Source organism: Aythya fuligula, chromosome 2 (assembly GCF_009819795.1).
Source record: "Aythya fuligula isolate bAytFul2 chromosome 2, bAytFul2.pri, whole genome shotgun sequence".
In the NCBI taxonomy this organism is placed as follows: Eukaryota; Metazoa; Chordata; class Aves; order Anseriformes; family Anatidae; genus Aythya; species Aythya fuligula.
Genome location: NC_045560.1, coordinates 105428809 through 105448599, shown reverse-complemented (window position 1 = coordinate 105448599; position 19791 = coordinate 105428809). Strand labels below are relative to the sequence as shown.

Below are 19791 nucleotides of genomic sequence, written 5' to 3'. Positions count from 1 at the left end.
ATTTCCTCAGATGCATACAGGGACCACTCAGATACTAGGAGGACATCGGGTACTGGAGCACCTCCATGTTGTGAGAATAATCAAATATTTAGGAAGACGGATTTGGAGAAGAAGGGGAGGGGTAACAGAAAAGAGCTTCTAGCCAAGTGCTCTTGGGATACAGGAGAACCAGATTCAGGTCTCTGCTCTGAATTAGAACAGGATGTTGACAAATCTGCTTGGGGGGGGAATGTATTTTAAAGTTCTCCGCTTCATCCGGAGGCAGAGCAGAAACATTTGAGTAATGAGAAACTGCACACCTAGCTCTGCATCTGCACCAACAGCTTCATTTTCAAGAGTTCACAGTTCCTCTTAAATCACATTAAGACCAGAGTTAAAATGTTAATTATGGAGCATGTGCATATTAATTTTCTGCTTCCTTCTCTCCGTAAGTAATGAGAATGCGTTTAAATGCCTTTCGTTTTGTTTCTTACGGGCTTACTTGGTTTCTTAATATATTACAGGGCACTTCCTGCACTGCTTACAGAAGCAAATTTCCCACTGCTAGTGGGTGTTTTCCCTGAGTAAGGTCAGCAGATTTGGTCCCCAGGGAATGAACTGATCTTCAGGCTTAGCTACACTGATGGTCCAGCAGAAAGCAAAACAGCTAGCATTCCTGTTTAGAAGTTGCTACTATATTGTATCCTTCTCAGCTACATCATCCAACACAAACAACTAGAAAATGTTTTGTTGCAATAATCCTTTCAATTAAGGTTCCCATTACAGTGAGGCAGCTGCTTTCTACAATATATCTTTGTCAAGGAACTATTTATTTCTCAGAAAACATTTCTTTAGTTGTTAAGACAGATGCAATAAACCAGACCCACGGAAGTAGCAGAAGTCAGAGTAGTGAGCAACAGCTGACCAGCTAAACATCCTTGCACTGAAAAATAGGTAATTTCTACGAGGGCCCAATCTATTCTACTATGACAGAAAAAAAAAAAAAAAAAAAAAAAAAAGTCCATTTAATTTGAAACCAATTCTTTTACCCTGGTGTCTCATTCTCACTGTAACATCAGTAAGCTACACCTGAAATAGCAGCATAAACCCTCACACATACATCATTAAAAAGAAAAAAGAAAATGCTCCAAAAACTTCTGTCCTGCCCATTAGTGTTATTCGCATGGGCCTTTAAAAGCCTTTTGGAATGCCAGCATGATAAATATTTGATGGACAACCCCTAGCTTAATGACAGAGTCAGGTAGGGCTGTTGGCATGTCAAGACAAATGAATCAGCACCCTGTTACTGCTTTCAGTTCCACACATGTGCTCACAACCCTCTCCCTGAGCAGCCTGCTGAATGCTATTTATTTTACGAACAAGTCCAACTCACATTAACTGTCACTGGAATATAAACAGTAGTGACAAAAAAGTATTATCATGAATAATTTAATCCAAGCTTTGTGAGTGCTTCTAAATGAAGAGTTTTCTTGCTGTAGTCTCAGTCCCTGTGACTGCAACTCCAGGCAGCTTGCCTACATTTCAGACAGTGGCAATGGCAGGATGGGACATTCTTCTTCACCTATTTGTTCTCAGTGGTTTGGAAACCTTCCCTGTCAGCTGCAACCTGTGTTAGGACTGGAGAAACAAGGTATATCAAGAAAAGCACATTCAGGTGAGAAGCCAGTTAGATGATACTAAAAGGACCTGGAGGATTGAGATACTAAGACCCAAGACCACTCCTGTGTTTGGGCATGAGATCCTGCACTCATGCGATGTGCATGAAGGTCAATCAGGTCCTCAGACTGAGTGGAGTACCACATATGTACACAGGCATTTCTCTACACACAGTTCAAGATGCCAGAGTCTGTATCATTGCAGTATGAAAAAAATTCTCAGAACAATCAGAAGCACAACTGAAACATTTGCTAGTTAACTCTCCTTTTAACTCTCTCAAAAACTTAATAAAAAAGCATTCGATAAATAGTATCTATGCACTGTGCCCTCCTGGCTTCTTGTTCATCCAATAAGTACCAAGGGGTAATTTGAGGGCGGTGCCCAAGAACAACACCTTCTCTGTGTTCATGAAAGGAACACAGCAGTAGGAACACAAATCACTGCACTAGGTGATCAGGAAACAGAGCCCGGAACCCCAAACATCTTAAAACATACAACTGACAGGGAGAAGGGAATGCAGATAACTTCAAGAAAAAAGAAAAGGCCACATCACTCTTTTAGTCAAGATTCTCTTTCTGAGGACCACTATGTCATGAAAGTAAAACACTGATCTACAAAGAAGTAAAAATGATCTAAATCTATATTTGGGGCTCTCCAAATTCCTAGGAATTCAGACTCCGGATTCAAATCCATTATAGACACAGGATCAGACACAAGAAGTCAGGCCCAGCTCTGAAAAGAGGTCTTGACACCTACCATATTCTAGAGCCAGTATTATTTTCCCTCATAATACTCTACTGTTAAAATACGAGCACACTCTTCCATGTATAAGGAAATACGGAATGAAAAAAAAAAAAATCCATGGTCAGTCCTCAATGTAAGGGACACAGAAGGTCCTTCTCTTGCTAATGAGAAACTATTTGAAATAAAATGAGGTATGATGAGAAGGAAAACACAGAAGAAATATAAATTACGTATGAACTTTAAAGAAATGTCATTTAGCTGAGTGGAAAAATTTCTGGAATTATCAGCGAGTAATTCATAGCAAAAAAAAAAAAAAAAAGTTGCCAAGGCATTGCAATAAGAAGTGATGCTAATGTCATCACCTGCCTCGTTGGCTAATACAGCCCAGGGCTGACTTCTTAATGTTTCTACAGACATTACCTAGTTGACTGACATGCTATATGGTAGATTCAGGACAGGCCTAAGTATAGTGTGACTGCATTCAAACAAGGTAGCAGGAGCAGCAGCAAAATAAATAGCAATGGCAGCATTGCCTTTGAAAAAAAAATAATATATATATATATATTGATGCAGTGCTTTTATTAGAATTTCTCTTGCCTACAAGTCAATCATAATAATAAAAACACATACCTGGATAGTTTACTGACTTTTTGTCCTTTTTATGTATGACAACATAATAAAATATGGTTGTAATATAGAGTGGTATTAGAAATGAGAAAAAGTGGGCCCAAAAGGTATTTTCTACTTTTCCTATTGTTTTATTTCAAAACCTAAACATAATTCTCTAATACCTCCTCTAGCATAAATGAAACTACAGTTCCTCAGACTCTTGAACCCTTGACTGCAGTAATGATGACCATGATAATGCTCCAAAGTGTTCTAACACTGTCCATCACCTACCTTAAGCAAATTACCAGAAAGTTTCAAGTCTAGTGTAACATAACCCAATAACCTTCCTCAAACCACCCAAGATGTGGGCAGTAAACTTCTGTAAACCATAGCTTATACACGGGTTGGTTAAGCAAATAATTTTGGTAATGTGGGTTTTGGTAATGTTTGGTAATTTTGGTTAATGTGGAGTCATCAGTTGGATCACCAAATTCTACTTCCCACTATCACAGATGACCACAGGATACATTCTGGTTCATAAATGGATCATGTTCCACTTTAAAATTAGATGGTCTTCATGTTCACTGTTTTATTAGAAGCTGACACCTAGGAAACTCTACCATGTATACAGTCTCTAGATGGTGTGCAAGCATTCTCATTCAACTCAAAATGCCCTTCTCCCTCTTCAATGTCTCCCCACCCAAACCAAAAACAATTACTCATAGATAAATGACAGATAAGTCATTTTAAGATATATGAGATGCATTGTTTCTTCCTTTTTCTTGTAAGTTAGTATAAATGTTTGCAAGCTCCACACAGTCCTTCTTGGCACTTCACCTGAATTCACCTAATCTGAACGTTATCTAGGTTGTTTAGCACAACACAGTTTAAGAAAAGCCATTCTCATTTCACCTTTTTTTTTTTTTTTCCCCAACTTATTTATTCTTCTTTTCCAAATTAATTCTAAAGTTTGGAAAATACAACTTCAAGTAATTCCTATGCAAGATTATCCCCCCTCTCTTTTTGAGCATTTGACACAGTATTTTCATTCTTCAGTCTAGGGTATCACAGTCGCTTGCAGGAAGGAGATTATTCAGCCTTTAAAACTTAAGCATTCTTACTTCTTTCTCAAGTACGGAAGTGTTCCTTTTTCCAGCCTCCTTCCCAGCAGGCACTTACTTATGCTTTTTTTCACTATTTAACAATACTGCCTGTATTCAAAACTGAAGCACGCTCTTGTCTTGGCCATACCTAGACAATGTTCAATTCTTATTCCACCCCTATTGTATTATTAGCCACACTTCTCCGTTATTACATATATCCATATGGTAATACATATTTTTATTCTGTTTCCATTTGCTTTGCAGGGATGAGGGATGAAAGGAATGAAATAAAGGATTAAATAAAATTTGCCAGAAGTCAAGCTAACAATTCCTGACCTCTAGGACATATATATATATATATAAAATAATAATTATTATTATTTATTTATTTATTTATTTACAGATTATCTAGATTATCCCTCTTTTATTCTTAATATATCCCATTCTTAATATTCTTTGTGGGTGTTGTTGGTCAGAAAGTTAGGTCTGGAGTTCAACCCTAAGAGCTGCCTGTGCTTAAGATGGGAGTTCTAGATATGTTGCTGCATTTTAAATCAAAAATGCTGCCACCCTGAAATGCTCAAGCTCTTCAGTCACTATCTAGTTTACCTAAACTTATTTGGTACTTAAGCTTAAGAAAACTTTAAAGGCTGCTTTTTGTTAACATTGGATCAGAAGTAGAATACTGAAGACCCACTCTCTCTGACGTCCTAAGTCCCTCCAAAACCAGTTTTAAAATAACACTGGTTGGTTATTCACACGTCAATAGCTGTTTGGGAATTTGCAAAAAATAAAGATTTGTCTGTGCGATTATTAAGATCACTCATCATCCAATTTATAGTATTCCATAAAAATTCCATGTTGATTTTCCCCTCTAGTATTATCTGAAACCAGCCAGATCCTATCAACATTTTACCTTCTTTCTGCAATGTTATTTTGACTTCTACATGACTCTACAGTAGCTGTAGTCTCAACAATATCCCTCTTACTTCCCTACAGTCTGCTTAATGATTTACAGAACGAGAAGCTATACCACCATAGGCATTTTTATTCCCCCTTTCTCAGCAATAATAATTTTATCCCTTTCCACTGTATCATAGGCACAATGAAATTTGCTGCCTCAAGGGCTGGTCTGTTCCTACTATAGGAAAGGACGGGGTTGGGGCTGGGTTGGAGGCTGAGCTGGCTGAGGCAGCAGGGAGGTGAGTGCTGCAGGTCTCCCACTCCCACACTCCCAGCAGCTGGCTTGGCACTGCAAAGCACTGTCACAGCTACAGAGGGCAGTGGAAAGTTGCTCAAGGAAATCATGTCCTTTGGCTATGTCTGAAGGCTGAACCTGCTTTTCAGTATATTGCCTGAAAAAAAAAAAAAAAAAAGCTATAACATTTAGCCATCAACTTCATTACAAGCTTCTGCCGACATACAGCATACACAGGTGTATATCAACAGTGTGGATCCTAGATGAGATATACACAAATAATTCACATAAATTTAAGCCAGTGAACAAAAAAAATGTATACAACCCCACTGGTCACAACCAACACAGAAATAACTGTGAAACTCTATAGTCACTTGCATATGCAACAAGCTAAAAAAAGTGCACAGAATTTAACTCAGATAAATTAACTCTTCAGAGTACAAAAAGCAGAACAAATTCTTGAACTCTTTCTTCACTGGAATACTCAGCACCGTTTTATTTTCATTTAAATCTGTGGGCCGACTGATCGGTTTTAGGATTGCAGTATTACATGATGCATACTCTTATTCTACAGCCTAAAATGCTGCTATTTTTATATGATTTTGTAAAATCCATTTTTATAATTTCATTATTTAATTCAATTTAAAACCATGCCACAAGGTCATTCAGAGTTTAAAATCTCTTCACATCCACAGTAAGCCTCCATCAGATCCCAAATTTGAGCAAGTGTGCACATTCAGGACAGCACTGTTGTCAGTGCACACAGCTGGGTCTAAACCACACTTTTTCATCTTCCTCTATCTCACAGCAGAAATTTCTCCCTAGATTTTCATGGCATTAGCTGAACAGCATTACCTTAGAACAAACTCTCTCAGTTTACCACATTGTTTCTAGATTAGATTCTAATTTTTGCACTTTCACCTTCCAAACATGCAAGTGGTAAAAGGTTTATTTTGCACATACTTCATGGAAAGGAAGGTAGTTGACCAAATTTTAATGACTTTAGCACTTGTGCAAAGACAACAAAAGATAAACTAGAAAAGTAACTTTTACAAGCTATATAAAATAAAACATTGATGGCACTCATATCCTGACAGCACAGTGATAATGAAAACTGGAGACACATCAAATAATCAACCACTTACTGGGAGTCCCTGCTCACAATTTATTTTGTGGAAGCCACAAAGTAAAACAATCCAAGAACTGGAGTCGGCCATCTCAGAGTGGAAAAGCCTACTTGGGAATAGCATTACAAAACAATGAGAAAAGTACAGGTATTATTTATCATATGCAGAAACATAAGACTGATGCAAGACTTCCGTACTCATTGCTGTCAAGTGAAATGCTTCTTGTGAGTACATTTCCACTTAGCTGGAAAGCATTTTATCTCATTTCTTTAATATCAAAACATTTTCTTAATAGTGAGAAGGCACAGAGTATAACTAATAGGAAAGTTCTCTACCTCATTAGATGCAAGAGAATTTTTGAGGTTGGTTAATTTAAAGGCATTGCTTCATTTTCACTCATCCATTGCTAGAACTTCCATGAATAAGTACTTCAGGATTTGGCCCACAGATTATAAATAACACACTCCATTGTTCACTCCCGTGAGAATACTTATAATGTTGGAAGTGGAGAAACCTAGCCGAGATGCACTATTTTGAGCCAAAGGATGTTTATGTAGTAGCCTGGCATGCCTCCATAGGAAAACACATGCCCAATCCAGTAGAAACTCCATTTTTAATTGCTGAAAAGCATTTTCCAAGTTATAAATAAATCTTCATACCAATTCTTCAGGCTTCTACAAAGACACTCAGTAGTTCTGAGGACATCTTAAACAGCTCTCCATCCCCTTTAGTCAGCATCTCTATTATTGCCCAGAGTATTTTCTATTGAGCACTTAAGGGTAACAGGTAATAAATCTTTTTTTTTTTTTCCTTTTTTTTTTTTTAAAAAAAAAAGAAACAATCATTTCTGTGGTAAAACATGGAAGAAAAGCTTCTCAAAAGGTGAAAACTCAAGCTGTTCTACCCAAAAACATGTGAAGATTTTGTATTTAAATATATTTTTATAAGCTCTGTAAAACATAAAACGCATCTTCTGTCCTTCCCATTGTAGCAAATTTTTACATTTTAACTCACAACAAGTTTAGGGCATGGCTAGGCCCATGGCCTATCAATTTATGGCAGGCACTACAGAAAACCATCCTGAAGAACTGAAGTGCAGAGAACAATTTGCCAGTACTACTAAAAATTCAGTAAGCAGGTACAGCCTTTATCCCGTGCAGGGGAGAACAGGATGTCAACCATACAGCCCATGCACAAAATGGGTACTGCTATTTTAGCTACAGTTCTAGATGGTCAAACCAGGTGACTTTTATCCCCTATTTGGAGTACAATACCCTCATAATATTATACTAATAGTAGGTGATACAATTGTTAAGAGATGAAAGTAAAAACAGTCATGAACTCCAACTGCTTGAACTAAAACCAGCTCCTTAGACTGAAGCAGTAACAGACATCTAAGCCTTCAGATGTCTAAGCACATTTGGCTAAATTTCTGTTCAAAGCAGACAACAGAAACCATGTGAGGAAGTCTTTCCAAAATCAAAGTTGGTATTTCCAACTTACAAACTCATTCTTTGATGCATGTACTTTAAGGAAACCAGAATGCTCAAAAGCACCCAAATTAGCTACAAAATGTCTGTTTTCAATCAAATCCCATTACTAGTGCTGCTGGGAAAATGTTTCAAACTGGATTAAAAACACCAAAAAGCTTAAGGATCTTTCTCACATTTTCAACACAGATAAAGATGAGTGAGTTTGCAAACATCACCATTGCATAGTAGCAGACATTGAAGACTAGCCCAATGTATCTGTTAGTGAATGCATAAGAATGTTATACATGTATTCTTTAAACGTGTCAGTATTCCTTTGTCAGTATTCCTGTACAGTTTTGAATAACAAATTTGCCGTCAGTAGAACATGTTTTTTTACTGGACAAATGAGAGAAGGGAATTCTGTTAAAAAATTTCTAAACGCAGCTTTCAGTGAGTGTTTTAGCTTTGGGGGGGTTTGGTTGGTTGGCTGGTTGGCTGTTTTGTTGCCGTTATTGTTTGGTTGGTTTGCCTTTTTTTCCTGAAGTTATTTTCAAATGCTTTCTGCATATATGCTTTGGACAGCAATTCTTTCACAAACAATGTTTAAAAATTCTTGAAAAGTTAAAATTGAAGATGTATTAGTAGATGCCCTGCTTTGAAATAGAAGGTATATTTTTGTACAACAAACCACACGGCCATGAAGTGCAAGGATTCATGGTTAGGAAGTTACCAACTAATTTTCTCTTCCATGACAATTACTGGACAATATTCATGTAAGAATTTTTCATTTTGTTCAGAAATCTCAATACCATGTGATGTAGATGAGGTCTAAAATTAAGAATCTATTTTAAGATTTTTGGACTCAGTAGAGGCTAAAACAGTCAACTCATAGTACTCACCACATTACTATTCACTGACAATATAGGTTGATCCAATTCATAACTTTGAATATTAAATTAGATATCTAATGTCAGTGTGAAACCCCAGAAAATAAGTGCAACTGAGAGTAAAAAGACTGGTCATAAGACAGATGCGTTAAACTGATATATATACATGTAGGTAAATCAAAACAATGTTTGTGGATTTTTTTTTCAATATTCATTTGGATCAATGCTGTCCTGAAACCTCTTGAGCTATATTTGGTGATCCAAATTTGCCACTGTAGCCCTTCTTCATCTTGCAGTTCTATGCAGATTATTCCAGATCACAAGTCCCTTCATATCTGCAAAACAATCTCCTATTCCATTTCTTTACCATGGTTTCAGCAACATTTAAATTAACACTCAATTAAACATTTCTGTGATTTAGATTTTATTCATCACTTCATTGATCTAGACATTTTTAGAACATCATTTTTATGGATCTGTGCTATATTAGTATTTTTAGTACCAAAGAGAGAGAAGTTTCAGCATGCTGAGCAGTATCTCCATTCAGAAGCAATTCCATTCCTAACTAACATGAACAGTTAGCAAAATCCAGTCCATACGTGATTTTTTTTATTATTATTTTTTAACTATTTATTATCATTATTTACATGGTGGCTGGCCACATAGTCCTATTTTTGATATCTAGAATATCAGAAATTATGAATTGAAATAAAGTTAACAGAACTAACTACATGCAAATTCACCTCTGTTACACACAAAAGAAAAGCCACACAAAAAACTGTTATGTAGAAATGTTGATGAGCTACTGGTCCAAGACAGACCAAACTTATATGGTCATGCTTTATTATTTCTGTCACCACTGTATGTATAAGCCATTAATAAGGACTAGGACCTCTATATAGTTGACATCAGACGCAAACAAAAAGTTCACTAATATAACCATCTGTAAATCAGAAGTTAGAAAGTAGACTTTTAAACTTTTTTTAAAAAAAGCTTTTTAAAGTTTACTCTCTATGTGTCATCTCCAATGAAACAGATAATCAGTCAGTTGCTGATTTTAGAGGTAATTCATATAGAAAACCACTGTCGAAATCACATGGTGTTACAATGCATGCAAACAGGCATCTACCTCAAAAGCAGTTCTCATCAGAAACCTTTGAAAAAGTGGTCTAATCAAGTTTTGAAGTACTTCTGGACATAAATATTATTTGCAATGAACTTCTTTTTTATAATTGTTGCAGGCACAGTAGTACATTTCACTGTATAATCAACTCTGTAATCACAGATTTCAAGGATTATAAATAATAGATAGAGCTGAACAAGACAGTTAAACAGACATTTTTAGTTGCACATAAAAGCTCATAAAGACAATTTCCCTTATTCAGCTAGCTTCATGGACAATTAAGTAATACTTCTTGTAGCCAAACATGTTCTGCTAAATCTTCAGTAAATCAGCATTTCAGATCTAACTGAAGGACATTTCATTTTCTTTAGAAGAGGTTGGTATTTTCAATAGGCAAGGTAATATCTTGAAACAAATATGCAGAGACAGGAGACTGTGCCTCTTCCCCAAGTTAAAGGACTAATATTATTTTATTAATTGTATTTTAGAGATTAAATGCTTAAGAAAAAAATAGGAAAAAATTACTAAGCTTTAAACACCATTCAAACTATTTCAGAGAGCATAGTATTATTCCCCAGTGCATCTAAGCATTTAGGTTTCCTTCAAAACAAAAATTAATCTAGGCTGACATTATCCATTCCAGATGATGGAGCTTCTAATTCTACAGTCAGGAAAACCCTTAAGCTTGGCAGATAGGAGTTGAATAAATTTAGTAACTGCAAACTGTAAGATGATAAACTCAGAAGACAGATGAAAGACAGAAGCAAGAGGTGACAAAGTTTGTTAGAGATTGTGACTGGGAATTTGAATGAACCAGGAGAAGACAAGGAAGGAAAACTTTAATGGAGAAAGCTCAGAAGATTAAAAAGACTTACTCAAACAAAGCAAAGGCTTCAGGAAAACCAATGATTTTAACAAAACAGAAATGGAAGGGAAGATTCAAAAATATTGTTTATGGGAAATAAATGAAAGTGGAGAAAAAAAATAAAAAAATAAAAAGAGAAGTAAAATATATAGGCACATTGTGGTTTTGTTTTGTTTTTGAATAATGTTTGTTTTACTTAACTTTTGACTCTTTGATTTAATGGTGGCTTGGCTGGTTTTAGTTAAAATAGTTATAATTTCCCCTTTCTTTTCCAACCTCTGTACATGGAAAAAAAATCCTTCCACACTTTGTAGAAAGAAATACTGTCTCACACACACACAAAATTTGAAAAGGTGACAGGTATGGTGGACCAAAGTGGTTACATTCAGACATATTGAACTCACCTGCGAAACTAAGTCTCATGAGCACATTATACCATGAAATTTATGAGCAACTTAATGCAATGACAGATACTATAAGGAAATTATCCAAAATCCTAAGAAAGCACTATCCCCTCTGAAGAATGATTTCTACCATCAGTGATGCAAACTAGCGTCTATCAAATCACACAGGAAGTTTTAATCAAATTAACTTTTTAGACTGTAGAAGGTTAGCATGTTTCTCCACAATCCGTCTTGGCATCTAGAAAATGGCTCTGTTCATCCTGTCAGTCACTTCTCATAGTACAGAAGAGGCAGCAAAAATAAAACACACAAAAACAACATGGTAACTGCATATTAGCTGGGAAGCTGCACCCAACCTCCCCAGTGAGTGCCTCCCCCTTAGCTGTCACCTTTAGCACTTTTAAGAGAAGCTTCAGCTCACTAATGGGCATTTACAGATGTTTCATTCTCATACTGTCCTTGTAATTTTCCACTTTAAAAATGACTGACACCCTTACTTAGGGTGGGATTTCCTACCTTTTATTCTTATTTTATTTATTTTTCAGCTCTCTTTTTTCTGGCTCCACACAGTCAACATAAACTTGGCCCACCCAATTGGTATGGGTCCTGGCCAAAAGACAATATGTTATTTTCCTAGATTTACTGGTAGAAACCGGGTTAAGACCGATGTGTGGAAGTAAAAGAATATGGAGAAACATAACAGAAGCATAGAAATTAAGGTATGAAATACATTTACTGAGCAGACCTCTTCCCCTTCTGCACAGAAGTGCTCAGGGAAGATGGCTCCTTCACCCAGGGGTGAGAGATTTGAACTCTATAGCTAACAGGTGAGCTCTCAAAAGAGCCCTAATTCTCAACTAACTAATTCTCTAACTCTGCCAAAAGACTTCAACTGCAATTCTCAAAGACTCCAAATTTGGTCCAGTTCAAATTTATCCCACTGTAAACACTTTTTGGAAATTTTACTTTGATCTATCTATAACTCGTATCCCATTTATGAATAACGTCTAGCAATACTACTACCCTCATGCAATCCTTTCCACTTCTTCACCTTTACTTCAGGTGTAGTCAATGTATATAAACTACATAGCACAAACCTCTGTCATTTGATGCTATTATAATCACATGAAATAATTATAAACCATAATATAAATAACTATAAAACCAAAAAAAGAATGCAAAATAGGTTAATTCAATACAGATGCTCTTCTAAATGAAGCAAGTCTGTGACATGCACTGTGACAGGATATAATTTCAGTAAGACCTTCAAAGATTAAAAATAAAAATAAAAATAAAAAAAAATCTGCATCCATCCTAGCCAAAGTAAAAGAAAAACAGTGAGTTGTCATAACTAGAATAGGCCAGTACACACTTTCCACAACACAAATCTAACTCTGCCTTTTTTCTCCATGCAAGGACCTGGAGGAGAAAATGCTCTTTGTTATACAAGAGCCCCTATACATAGAGTGGGTGAAAATCCACGTGACCAGAAACCTTACACACAGACAGATGGTTTTCTTTAGTTTATCATTCTTCCTACTTAAGCTAATGGTTAATGAAAACACTAGCAAAAATTGGGACAACGTAAGTTGAACTTCCATTTGTGAAAATCAGGATTGGTACCATCACTGTGTGCCACTCATTAATTAACAGTTCATCAGATATTTCTGGAAGTTCTGCTTGCTCTCTATCTTCTCAGTAAAGAGAAAAAAGGATGACAGCTTGCAGAGTTACTCTAAAACAGAACTTAGAACTTGAGACTCCCCAAGAACTATCCTCAGGGAACTCAGAAGTTTCATACATTTATTTCCTTTTGGGAAGTAGATCAGCGGCACACAAAAATGAATGTTTAGAAGGAGAACTGCCTCTAACACTCTGGAAAGGTCTGGGGGAGCATTCTGGTATGCCAACAGGATATTTATTTTCTCTTCATATGAAAAAACACTAACCATTTGGGCAAGAATTTCATAGAGGCCCTCTAAACTCAGACATCACTATATTTGGAATCTAGATTTTCTAATTTGTTTCTTTAGGAACCTGTGTTGATTAAAATAGTCTAAATTTCCATCATCCGTGACAATGAATTTGTGAGTAGAATTATGCCAAAGTCAGCATTAGAATTTCTTAAATGTCTCCTTTTTGTTCGTGGTGTCATGGAACCAACTTACTTTTCAAGAGACAGTCTTCACATTATTTCCATCAGAAAAGATGCGAGATGAGTCCATTTGACTTTAGCATTGTGCAGTATTCTTTTTTTGTACTAATGTGAAGGAGAATCAGGAGAGCAGAAACAGGAATGTTTCCTGCAGCAAGAGTATTTTGAAATTCAGTCATCTGCAATCTCATCCAACAGGCTACTAAGTGACATCAGTAGCTGATAAGACATGATTGTACCCTGAATACAAATTTCACCAACAGATTACAAACTCTTAAAGTCTCAAAGCTGTTACACAGCCATTTCTGCTGACTTTGAAGTCATTCCTTTACAGACAACAGGTGCCCTACAAAGAGCAAGAATGTAATACTAGATAGAAATTTCTGTTTTCATAGGTTGGCACAACTGTTTTCATATTTAAAATTGTAAAAGTTTGATAGGCATATGATACATTGTTATCTCTATCAGTAAGGCATTTCTGTTATTTTTATTAAGGCAGTTGTATAATGTAGATCAGGATGACAATGGTGTTTAAGTATCTAAAACACCGTTGAGTGAAAAAATCTAAGACCAAATTTAATTCTTAAAAGTAGCTATGAATCCAGCCCTTGGGCACAGTAAGATGCCTTTGGGTGGTTTCTGAAAGCTCATTTTTCACCCAAATCACTTCAGGATTCCCAGTGAAATAATGCCATAAAAGGATCCCTCAGTACCCAGTTGCACCTTGAGGCAAAAACAAACAAAGAAACCATCAGGATTGGAAGTCCCTCAACACCAAAGCCAGACTACAGAGAAACTGCAGTGTCCGAGTTTATAGCATGATAGATGTATATCCATGTATATAACAAATGAGCTCACTTAATGAGGGAGAAAAAAACCACACACGTATGGCTTTTGCAGGTACTATGCCCAGCACAGACACTTAAAAATAAATCAAGAAATGTCTTACCTTTCATTGTTGTTTTTGTGGGTTCTGAAAACAGAGGAATGAGCAGGAGGTAGATGAGGTAGACAAAGGAGAGCCCATTGTAACGGAAAGCACAGGCTGTGAGAAAAAAAAAAAAAAAAAAAAAAAAAAAAAAAAGAAAGAACATATCGTTTAGTCAGGTAATCATATTTAATAGCACAAAGTATTTACAATTTAAGTTTCCTATTTACCATAGCTATTTGTCACCATTTATTTAAATTATTTCTATGCAAGTGTTCAACTTGCTCCTTAAATTATTAAAATTAAGTACACTTTTGAGGCATTTTCATAGTAATATACATTTTTAAGCTTAGCACTGAAGATGCATCCAAGGTACAAAGACTGTATGGAATGATGGACAAAGTTGGCAGTTGAACTTGTTCCTTTCCTCACCTGTAAACTCACAAAACCATCCCCTACAAAAATATATAGTGATGCATAAAGCGGTATTTATTGTCTCTCTTTAAGAAACAACATACAAGTTCATTATATTACAAATAGGGATTATCATTAAATAATGAAGAAAATCAATGAAGTATATTCACATTTCAAATTAGAGCATGCTTAAAATAACCAGTTATCCTTTAAATGACATCATGTAATTCAAGAACAATTTGAATTTTACTGTCACCCAGTTGCTTGCTTTTACAAAATTATTCTAGTGAAGAGATTGTGAATTAAAAATTGCTACAACCCAGACACATGGATGTTGTGCATATTCTGTGCTGAAAGGGGAGTATATGGACTTCCTTACTGAAAGGATAAAAAACAACAATAAAGAAAATGAAGTATCTCTAAATCCACTGTGCAGCAGATATTGGAATATTATGAGACCTGCTATATTCAACTTTCACATGAGATAGAGCAACTGCTGAGGAGTTAGGAGATGGCATTCACCCATGGAATGCAACTAATACCAATACACTGTTTTCTCAGCTATGTCCTGAACAACTTGATTTGGGAGGAAAAAGACAGCCTTAGTTCTGCCAGAAATGTATATCCAAAAAAAAAACCACACAAGTTTCTGCAGTCACCACTTCATGAAATGTATTGATACTATTTAGAGTTGACAACACTGAGTTGACAACTTAAGCATTAATTGATCCTCATCACATCTCTCCATTCTAGTTATAAATGCAAAAACAAAAACTCTCACTGTTAACAAACAAACCCATACAACATCTATAACTCTTTTCTTCCAAACTAATGTTTTGAATAAGTCTCCAATTCCCTTATAGCCCTGATACAAAGACTTTGGACTCTCGCCCCATGTCTGCAGTGTAGCCAAGAAACGTGTGATCTTTATGGGTACATCTGGCACGAAGGAAGAACAAGTAGCATCTATGCTCTGTTTCTAAACATGATTCTCCCACCAGCCTTAAAAATAAATAAATAAATAAATAAAATCCATGAAGTGTAATAGAAGTTTGTTTGGTGTGAAATCCAGAATGCTTAAGAACAACTTCTGATTTGTCCGAGAAAATTTCAACACAGGCAGACTGCTTCTTTTGCTTAATGCTTAAACTTCCTTTATAGACACAGCCTTTAAAGACCACCTGATGACTTACACTTACCCCTGTAACCAAGAAAAAGTAAATGGGACCTATCCCACAGGGAATTTTGTAAGCAATTATCAGAGCTTTAATGTGAATGTATTTAAGAAGAACAGTCAACCCTTCTATATGCACTTACTTACAGGGCGCTCTGCAGAGGAGCAGAGGATGTGCTATGACCATTAGTGGCATTCTTGAAAAGAATGGCAATAAGGATACTTCCGAGGTCAGGACAAATCCATAAACCAGTCTGTTTGCAAGTTTAATTTGGGGTGGGAAGAAGTTCTTTGGCATCCATAGGAAAAGGTGGTTCAAGGTTGATCTGAAGCCTGATGGCTTTTCCACCAGTATTTAAAGGAAAGGATCAATGTTCTCAGTCACTCTGGTAGCAGATCCACTTATTTCAGAGGCCCAGGCAATCAGCTTTTAATTTCATTAAATGGCTTACTTGATTTCAGTACAATGTTATAAACATTTTCTTCTTACAATAATATTCTTCTGAACTGAGCTTGCTATGTTTCTTGAACAGCACCTAGCAATTAGCTTCATTAGTGAAAGCATAAAAAAAGCAACTGTGTGATTTTAGACAACCTCCTTTGTTGGGGGTATATCAATAAATGCCTTGGTAAAAAGTTCGTGTCAAATATATAGAATCTCTATACCCACGCACCACCTAATAAAATAATATTCTTGCCTACACATTGCCTGGACAACTATGTTTATTTAAGCTCTTAAAAGTGCACCATCAATAAATTTCTCAGAATTAATAAATTAAAATAAATACAAAAAAAAAAAAGGCAGTGATTTTTTTTAACTTCAGTCCATTCACTATTTCCCTATCTTTTTTTGTGTGTGTGTGTGATCTCCGTTCATCTAGCATATTTTTGTGAAGAGATTAGTGTCTTAAAAAGCTACTCTGCCACAACAAAAAGCTACACTCAAACACATTTTAGTACAATTAAAGATTAGAAAACAACTGCTGTAGTGTATTTATATATTCACTCTGCATTGTAAATTTATTTGTCAAATACATAGATTCATAAGTTAGAATGGTTTCACCTGGAAAGGACCTAGACAAAGATCATTGAGTCCAACTGTCAGGGCTGACCCAAAGTTAAATCATTATGAATATGATCTAAATGCCTCTTAAACATTGTCAGGAACAGGGCATCAAACACCTTGCTAGGAAGCCTGTTCCGGTGTCCAACTAACCTCTTGGTAAAGATTTTCCTAGTGTCTAGTGTGAACCTCCCCTGACACAGCTTTCAGCCATTCCCATACATCCTGTCACTAGATATCAGGGAGAAAAGATGATCGTTTCCCTCTCCACTTTTCCTCCTTGGGAAGTTGTAGAGGTACCCCTCAACCTCCTTTTCTTCAACCTTAACAAACCCTTAGTACATGCCTTGCACCCTTTTAACCAGCCTTGTTGCCCTTCTCTGACACATTCAAGTATTTTAACATCATTTTTATATCGTGGAGCCCAGAACTCCACACAGTATTCAAGGTGGGGCCACACCAATAGTAAACATGGTGGGATAATTGCCTCTTTTGAACAGCTGGCTACACTGTGTTGTAAAAACTAAAATATGGTTTGCCCTCTTGTCTGCCAGTGTACACTGCTGGGTCATGTTTAGCCTACTGCCAACCAGCATACCCAGATCCCTCTCTACAGGGCCACTCTCAAACCACTCTTCTCTCAATCTGAAATTTTGTCCAGCATCACTCAATCCCAAATACAGAATCCAGTTTCTGTCATGCTATTGCTGAACGCCCAATGCTCCAATCTATCTAGATCCCTCTGCAAGGCTTCTCATTCCTCAAGGTTCCACATCACTTCACATTTAAGTGTCTCCAGCAAATTTACTAAGAATGCATTCAACTCCTGCATCCAAATCACTGATTAAAATGTTGAACAGACCCCAATATTGAGCCTTGGAGAATCACACCACTAGTGATCAGACAGATCTAGTTCCATTCACTACAACCCCTTATGCCCCAACATTCAGCCAGTTCTTTGCCCAGTGTAGCATGTACCTGCTCATCACAAACCTGGACAATTTGTCCAGAGGAATGCTGTGAGGACACCATCAAAAGCCTTGCTAAAATGCAGTAAACTTCATCTACCACCCTTAACTTCACCCTAAACTTCATCCCTTAAGTGGGTGACCTTATTATAAAAGGATATCGAGTTCTGATAATCAAAACCGTCAAGTCATCACTGGACATGAAATCAACTTCAGTATGTCTCTGACAAAACAGTGGATAATCCAAAAAAGCAAATGAATCAATCATCCTCTGCACTCCCTCTGGCATTCACAAAGGTCTCCTTTACAAAAGGCAGCCATAAGCAGATGCCCACCACAGTACAAAGTCCCATCTGAGGTCAATGGGATTCCATCAGTGGAAAAAGAACCTACACAAAAAAACTTTCTTGGCAAGCCAGGTGGCATAGAAATTTCTGTGTATTTGGGTTACATTGTTCAGTTTGCACTATCAGTTCTGGCTCAAAATTAATGCAATTTTAGCATTTTACGTTTGTTACCTCTCCTCAAAATTGTCTAATCGATTAGCAAAATTAATTTCAGACGAATTATTCTTGGACTACATTTACCTTTAAATTTACTGCTTTCTATTTCTAGACTTGGGGAGACTGTGTTCTCAAAGTTTTATTTCTCTGCAACTATATAAACCAGACTGTTAACAGGCAATACTTTTCCATATAAACCTTGCCTTATATTTTTTCACATAGGTGTCTGCAGGAATATAAAAATACTTTGAAGACATTTTTTAAAAGAACAACAATAACAACAAAAAAACTCCTTAAGCTGAAAGTGTTGATTTTATTAGTATCCTGGAAAGCTTTCAGTTTCTTAATTTCAGATGTATGGATTTGCCTAAAAAGAACACTAAATGCAAGGCTTGAATAGGTAAATACACCATACATAAAAAGTCCATTTCGTATGTTTTAAATCTTCCTCACCATGTTTTCTAACAGCCTCTAGTAAGAAAACTCTGGAAATAGGATTTTCATCTCTGAAACTCTGATATTGTTCAGATTCCAATGGTAGCAGTAATTCACAATTGTGAAAGGACACAAAAAACAACTACTGATATACAACATATTAACATATTATAAGTAAATTCATTTTTTTTCTAATTAGCTCTTTTATAGTTTTAGTATAACTTTATATCATCTTCCCCTGGGTGGAGGAAAATGAATACTCTGTAACACACAAAATTGAATTCTCTGTTCATAGGTGATTATTTGAAATGTTTTTGTTTTTTATGCATAACATAGCAGAAAAAAAATATTCCCTTTAAATCATTAGCTCATAACCGTAAATAAGACAAAGTTATGATAATTTCATGTACCTTTCATAATCATATTAAAAATTAGACACAGATAACCGATGTTTACAGTTCACCATATCTGTAAATATATTCATAACTCACTAATTGTGAGTTATAATCACTATATGTAATACATATCTTTAATACATATGTATGTATACACACATGCACGAAGAAAAAAAAATCAATAAAGCCTGCTCCGCCAATACATTTTGGGGGGCTATAGAGAACAGAAATAACCTTTGAACACTTAAGTCTTGCAGTGAAGAACACATTGTAAAATATTTTTTATAAACCTTGTTAGGAAATGATTACCTAAATGATTACGTGCAATGATTACCTCACCCAGGTAAAATAACTCAGGTAAGAGGGCTAATTTGATTACAAAATATCTCCTCTTACATTACATTAACTAGAGCAAATATTTCTGCTTAAAGCCTTAAAAAAGCTCCCAAATATGAGTAGAATCATTGACATGATGATCTATAACTTCTATTAGATCTATTAATATCAGAAGTTTAAGAACCACTCCTTCCCCAGTCTTACATAAGAATTAACAATTGAGTTCTTTTCT

The 19791-nt window shown here is 36.0% G+C and overlaps 1 protein-coding gene across 7 annotated transcripts in view; it reads right to left on the bottom strand.

Annotated features, from left to right (window-relative positions):
* PIEZO2 (piezo type mechanosensitive ion channel component 2) overlaps nt 1-19791 on the bottom strand; it is a 347735-nt gene that overhangs the window by 240174 nt on the left and 87770 nt on the right. For all 7 annotated transcript variants that reach the window (XM_032182550.1, XM_032182552.1, XM_032182554.1 and 4 more), the window contains one exon: nt 14293-14388. In XM_032182550.1, coding sequence (XP_032038441.1) covers nt 14293-14388 — 96 coding nt within the window. The remainder of the gene's footprint in view (nt 1-14292; nt 14389-19791) is intronic.